The sequence below is a fragment of the Galeopterus variegatus genome, unplaced genomic scaffold (assembly GCF_000696425.1).
Source record: "Galeopterus variegatus unplaced genomic scaffold, G_variegatus-3.0.2 Scaffold3711, whole genome shotgun sequence".
NCBI lineage: Eukaryota > Metazoa > Chordata > Mammalia > Dermoptera > Cynocephalidae > Galeopterus > Galeopterus variegatus.
In genome coordinates, this window is record NW_007729822.1 from 38,952 (window position 1) to 45,766 (window position 6,815).

Sequence of the window (6,815 nt, forward strand, 5' to 3'; positions counted from 1 at the left end):
AAAAAAAAAAAAAAAAAAAAAAAAAAAAAAAAAAATCCCCTGAAGGCTCCTGGATGCACTTAGGATAACATTCGAAGCTCTCCTCCAGCCTCCAAAGCCATGCGCTCGCCCCTGCCCACCCCTTCCACCTCAGCCCCGGCACCACCCTCGACACGCCTGCTGGCCCGGCCCGGCTCCGACAGCTCCCTGCTTTCTATCCCAAAAGCCTGCCCCGCGGCCTCTGCACTCGCTCTGCTCCTGCCTGGACCATCTTCTCTGCCACGCCAGTCTTAGCAGGGCTGGCTCCTCGTTCAGCTCCCAATTCAGATGTCACCCCGGGAGCTGTCCTCCTTGAGGACCCTCATCCAAAACACCACTGCCCCCGTCATTCTGCACCACACCTCCACCCCTGCTCTGTGTTCCTCCCACCACCACTATCTAGAAATGGCTTATTAGGTTATGTCACACTGGGTGGGCAGCTCCATGAGGTGGGCACTGTGTATGCACAAGTCACCGCTGTGTTCCAGAGCTTGGCACGGGCCTGGTATGCACAAGGCACTCCTGGATGCCCCAGGATCCCTGACACACTGAGGAGCCGGTGTCAAGGCTCTGGGCAGCCCCGGGCCCAGGCGGGAATGGAAAAGATGATCTACCATCCCCAGGCCCACAGCCCACATGCCCGAGCCCCAACCTGTTCTTGGTCGTGGGCATCTCTGGGGAGCTCTGAGTGGATGAGTTCTCTGACTTGGGCTCCTGGGAGGCGTGCCCGCTGTCTGGGGTCTTCTGGCCAGCTGGAGGGCTCTCCCTGCGGGGCACACGGGGGCAGCAGGGGGATTCAGCACCAGGCCTGACATCAGGGGTAGAAGGAGGCCCAGGCGGTGAGGGGAGGCCATGGGCACCTTCTGCCTTGCACCCACAGCTTGTACCCCAGAAGCCAACCCCAGAGCAGTCCCTGTGGGCTCCCTGGCTGGCCTGGCCAATGATGGGGCAGGCACCGATGAAGCTATATGTGACAGGAGCAGGACACGTCTCAAGCCCTCCCCACAAAAGGAGGTATAACTGTCCCCCATTCTGGATAAGGAAACTGGGATTCGGAGATGGGAAGGAATCTGCGCAGGACAGGCAGTTAGAATAGGCAACAGCAAGACTCGATCCCAGCATTCACAGCATTCTACCTCTAGTGGCAGCAAGGATGGCGCCAGCTCCACTCTTGGAGCATCCTCAGGGCACCTGACCCCAGCTTCAGGTGCATCACACAGAACCTTCACAGCAGCCCCACACCATTGGCTGTGTTCTTATCCCTTTTTTTCAGACTGAGATAGTGAGGCTCAGAGAAGTACAGTGACTTGCCCAAGGTCACACAGCCCCAGTATGGTGGAAACAGGATTCACACCCAGGAACCATCCTCTGCTCTCCAGGGGCAGCCCTGCTGCCCACAAACGGGCACTCGAAGACTCCCAGGCCCACCCTGAAGCCTGCCTGGAAACCAGCGCTGGACTCTCCCGCACACGCTGGGGCTGTGGAAGGAATTGTGTGCTGGTCTGGACAGACTAGGGCTCAGATCCCAGCTCTGCCCCTCACCGGCAGGGTGGCCTGGGTGAGCCCCCGACCCCTCTGACCTACAGCTTCTTGATCTGCAAGGTGCAGACGCCCATGGGGCTGGCAGAACTGCTGAATGGATGAAACTGTTGCCTGTCAGGTGACATGCTGACCTGGTGCCTGACACACAGCAGGGACCTGACTGCACACCCAGCTGTCACTGGTGGGGACAGAGAGCAGAGGGGTGGGCGCTCCTTTCCGCCTGCTTTGCTTTGCCAGGGGAGAACAGGGCACTGTCCCTCCCAGCCACTCCACCTACCGCTTCTCCTGCACCTCCTGAATGTTCTCGATGCCAATGGCGCTGCTGCGGCGGGAGCCAAACGGGCCCGACTTCTTCCTTGTGGGGCTCTTCCCGGGGACAATCAGTGACTGCAAGGAGAGGCCCCAACTCAGTGCCCACCTGCCCTGGGTGCCCCAGTACCCCCCCCATCCACCCAGGGACCTGCTGCCCCAGCCCTGAAGCAGAGGCAATGAGCAAGAAAGAAAGAGGGAAAATGTCCATCTCCAGAAACAGCCCTCTTACTCCAGATAGGGAAACAGGCCCAGTAAGGGCAATGGTCTCTGCTGAGGTCACACAGCAGGGCTGCACCTGGGATCTTAGTCCAGGAGAAGGGCAGGGCCCAGGGGTTGGGGCAGCTACTTTGGGCTAGGGAGGGAGGTGGCCAAGTTCTCAGAATGGCCACCCCTTCCCTGCACCCTCAGGGCTTCACAGGACCGGCAGTCTAAGGGCAGCCTAGGGGCGGGTGGTGAGAGGGTGCACAGGGCAGCCCATGCCCCTGCTCCACGCCAGCCCTGCCCCTCCTCAGAACCCCCAAACTGGCTGGGGGAGGTCCTGGCCCAGCAGCTGATCTCTACCTCACCCCACCCCGTTTCCATACACACACTATGGCAGGATGTCCCAGGCCCAGAAGCATGTCCCCAGCTTCTCAGGGGAGGCAGGAGGTGGGCCCCAAGGAGGCACTGAGGGGCAAGACCCCCTAGGCCAATTCATGGAGGGGAGGGGGAGCCAGGGCAGAGGAGAGGGATGGCGCTCCATGCAGAACCCGGCGATATTGGGGGACGTGCAGCTGGGCACAGGGCCTTTGGGTACACGATCCTGGCAGGGACTGGGCCAGGGGCCAGGGCAGGGCCAGAAGCCCCTGGTGAGGGACACTGGCTCTGGCACAGATATTAGGCCCCAAAGCAGGTGCTGAGTGCCATTGGAGCTGCCGGCACTCCAGCCTGCACGCCCTGGGGCCTGTCCCGGGGGCAGGGGGCAACGTCCCCAATATGGCCTCCGTCCTGAGAGCCAGCAGAGAGCAGCGCGTGCAGGTAGCCTCCAGAGCCGCGGCCCTGCGGACGACAACCTCTTCCACGGTTCCTATGCCTATGGCACTGCCCCGGCGTCCGAATCTACTCGCACTTTTCCCAGGAATAAGCAATGACTGGCAAGCGGCAAAGGGTGAGGGCAGAGAGAGAGAGAGGGAGAGAGAGGCAGAGAGAGTCAGAGAGAGATGGCAGGAGGGGAGACACAGAGAGGAGCGGGGGGAAGGAGGCAGACAGACAGACAGAAACAGAGGAGGGAGACAGGGGACAGAGAGACGGAGGACAGAGGAGAAGGAGAGAGAGATTAGCAAACAGACAGTCACACAGAGACAGGCACGCGTGTGTGAGAGGGCACACGAGATGGGACACAGGGTGAAGGATGGAGACAGAGCCAGGAAGACGGGCCGGGGTGAGGTCGGGACAGACGGACAGCAAGGGGAGAACGGAGGAAAGGGGAGGAGAGGGAGCAGAAAGGCAGGAGCCAGAGGAGAGAAGAAACACAACAGTGTGAGAAGGCAGAGAGAGGTCAAGGGAGCAGAAGAGGGAGAGAGGAAGGGAGGAAAAACCAGGAAGGGGAAGGGAAGAAAAAGGAGGCGACATGAAGAGAGAGGTGTGCAAAAACGAGAACAGAAATGGCTCCGGTTACTGCCGCGGTACGTGCTGCTGGCCCGGCCTGGTCCCCGGGGCCCCTCTGTGGCCACCCACAGGAGGATGGGCCACTCCGGTGGGGAGGAAAGGAGTGGTTGGTAAATCTGGGTTGGGGGAGGTTGGGCCTGCTCCTCTGATGACAGTGGGCTTGCTGACTGCTGGACAGCAGAGGCCAGGCCGGACCACAGGGCAGGGGTGGGGGTTCCCTCCTGCCACGTGACACAGCCTCATGGCACTGAGTGCAAGGCTCGGCATGCAGCAGACAGCCAATACACGATGGATGGATGGGTGGATGGACGGATGGACGGGAGCGGAGCAGTGGGTGCAGTGTCCTGACACGGCCACTAGGCGGCAGAGAGCAGCGTGGCCCAGGGTCACAGGCCTTTTTCATCCTGTGCGTCCAGCACTCCCGAGTGTGGGCAGCAGAATCCCACAGAACCTGGCAGACAGTCAGTCCTCACGCGGCAGGTGCTCACTCAGGAGAGGTTCACACAAGACACACAACAGGCAGCCACACCACAGACGCCCTGGCTGCAGCAGACACACGGGAGGAGCTCACAGAGGAAGTGCCCACACAGCAGCTCACTTCCTGACACACAGTAGGTGTTCACTGACGTACAGGGCTTAGCACACAGGATGTGCTCATACAGCAGTCCATTTCCTGACACACAGTAGGTTCTCACACAGCAGCCCAGGGCCAGGTACACAGTAGGTGCTTAGAGTCAATGCCCACACAGCAGCCCGGAACCCGACACACAGGAGGTGCTCACAGGAGGTGCTCACAGGAGGTGCTCACAGGAACTCAGGGCCAGGCCCACAGCTGATGCTCACAGAGTGCATGTCCACACAGCAGCCAAGTCCTGACACACAGTAGGTGCCCACAGCCTGACACACAGTATAGGTGCTCCCAGAAACCCATGGCTTGACAAGAGGTGCCCACACAGCAGCCCAGTTCCCAGCACACAACAGAGAGTAGGTACTCAATAAGGAATGTGACACAGAGGCTGCCCCAGAGCTGCCCTGCAGAAAGTCACACCCAATGAATAGGGGCCAGGAGGAGGGAGGGCCAAGGAGCCAGGGAGGGGGTTGCAGACTCTCAGCACCCAGGGTCCCAGCCTGGGCACTTGACCCCAGGGACAGCAGTGGCTAGACCGAATCCAGAGCCCAGGACAGGCACGTGGACAGCAGGGCAATGGAGGGAAGTGGGACCGGGCCTCAGAAGGCAGGGGAGAGCTGAGGGTCCCCGGGGGAGGGACAGCTGAGCGGGAGCTGGGGAGGGCACTCACTATTCCAGCCGCCTTGGCCAGGTCGGGGTTGTTGGGTGTGAAGCTCCCACTGTGGCTGGTGGACACGGTGTTGGGCTTCTTGTTGCTTAGTCCCATGGCATCCATGGACTGGCTGCGGCTCCGAATGACCCGCTGTGTAGGTGAGGGTGGGGTGGGGGAGGTGCAGGTTCCATAAGGCCCCTCCCCTTTTGGGAAACCCAGAAGACCAGGCATCTGATCCTCCCCGACCACTGCCACTTCTGGTGACCCCAGAAGTCCCTCCCCATCCTGAGGCCTCAATTTCCCTATATGCAAAACAAAAGGCAGGTACACATGGTGCCTAAGGGTAGTTTGGGCCTTGGCTCTGCTACCAACTTGCTGGGTGGCCTTGGGCAAGCCACTGAGTTACACAGCTGATATGTGTTGAGTCTCTGCCTCATGTGGTTGTGGTAGGGACTGCAGAAGATTCTGGGTCATGACCAAAAGTGTGCACAGAGAACCCTTCCAAAACCTCAGTCTCTTTCCTTTTCGGGTCTCTCAGCATCTTTCTTTCTTTTCCTGTCTCCCTTCCCTGCTTTTTTAAGACCAATCTACACTGGATGCCTACCCTGGGGCCAGGTACTTTACATTCACTCTGTCATTCAATCCGCCCTATGAGGTGGGGACTACCATCATGTCCGTCTGACACGTAATGAAACTGAGGCAGAGGTGACCCTGGAACTCATATGCCAAATCCCATGTCTTTAACTGTGGGCTCTGCTGCCTCAGAGAAATTCTTTGACCTAACCTAGGTGCACCGCTGGCACCTACCAGATGTGGAGCTCTCCTCAAAGACACCCCAGACCCATGTTCACCCCACCTGTTCCTGTCTCCAATGGGCAGAGGCAGGGATCTCTCCAAGCTTCTTTCTCAAAGACAGTGAAACTGCTCACCTCAGTTCCAGGACAGGCTACAGCAGCTGGGCTAATCCCCTCATGCAAACCCATAGCTCCAGCTTTGTGCCTGCCCTGGGGTGAGGGTGAGGCCCAAGCAGCCTGGCTTCACCTGCAGGTTGGGCAGTCCTCCTCCCACGGGTGGAGAAGACAGTGGCAAAGAGGTCCCTGCCTGGGGCCCTGCAGCCTGGGTAACTCCGGGCCCTGTCCAAGGGGGAGGAGGAACTCCCACCTTCTCTGCCTTTCACTCTGGACAACGGTTGCTGAAGCAGATGGGGAAGGGTTTTGCATTTTGCTTGTTAACTTATATTGCACTAACCTAATTGCATTATAAATAACTCAACAATAATTGTATAAGGTAAGTTACCATTACCCTACTCAACTGATAAAGAAAGTGAGAATGACCAAGCTGTTAAGTGGCAGAGCTGGAATTTGAACCCAGGGAGTTTGCTTTTAATGCTAAGCTAAATCGGGGACAGCCAGGGTAGGTCACACAGGCCAGGTCCCTTTCCAATGGTCACTCGTCTCACACACCCCTTCCAGGACCTCTTTCTTTCCCTCAGTCAAGAAAGAGGGGGCTCCTCCTCTCTGCCTGCTGAGTAGGTAGCCACTACCCTTTGTACTAGCAGTATCTTGCTGCTACCTAGACGGCTCCAACCTTCAGCTGAATTCCCAGGCGGACTCTGCCCCAAGCCTAGGCCCCACCTCCACCCATTAACTCCTCCCCAAGGCAAAGCCCCACCTCACAGTCTACTTCCAGCCTCAAACTCTACTCAAGGCACAGACCAAACCCCAACTCTAAGAGCCAACTAAAGCCTAGGCCTGCCCCGAGCCACGCCCCCACCCGACTCCACCCCCAACACCAGCCCGTCTCTGCCCCAACCCCAGACTCCATCTCCAGTGTGAGCCCACCTCCGACCACACCCCACGTCCATTAGCCCACCCCAGACCCCACCCCAGTGTGAGCCCACCTCTAACCACACCCCACGTCCATTAGCCCACCCCAGACCCCACCCCAGTGCGCGCCCGCCTCCGGCCACACCACTCGCCTCTTCCTCTGGCCCCCCGGACTCCAACCCTGCACCCC

At 59.3% G+C, this 6,815-nt stretch overlaps 1 protein-coding gene across 1 annotated transcript in view; it reads right to left on the reverse strand.

Annotated features, from left to right (window-relative positions):
- The window catches only part of RAP1GAP (RAP1 GTPase activating protein), a 31,006-nt gene that overhangs the window by 5,102 nt on the left and 19,089 nt on the right, over positions 1–6,815 (reverse strand). The window contains exons 16-19 of the mRNA XM_008585784.1: positions 4,818–4,949; positions 2,925–3,002; positions 1,838–1,947; positions 671–784 (exon numbers count right to left, since the gene is read on the reverse strand). Coding sequence (XP_008584006.1) covers positions 671–784; positions 1,838–1,947; positions 2,925–3,002; positions 4,818–4,949 — 434 coding nt within the window. The remainder of the gene's footprint in view (positions 1–670; positions 785–1,837; positions 1,948–2,924; positions 3,003–4,817; positions 4,950–6,815) is intronic.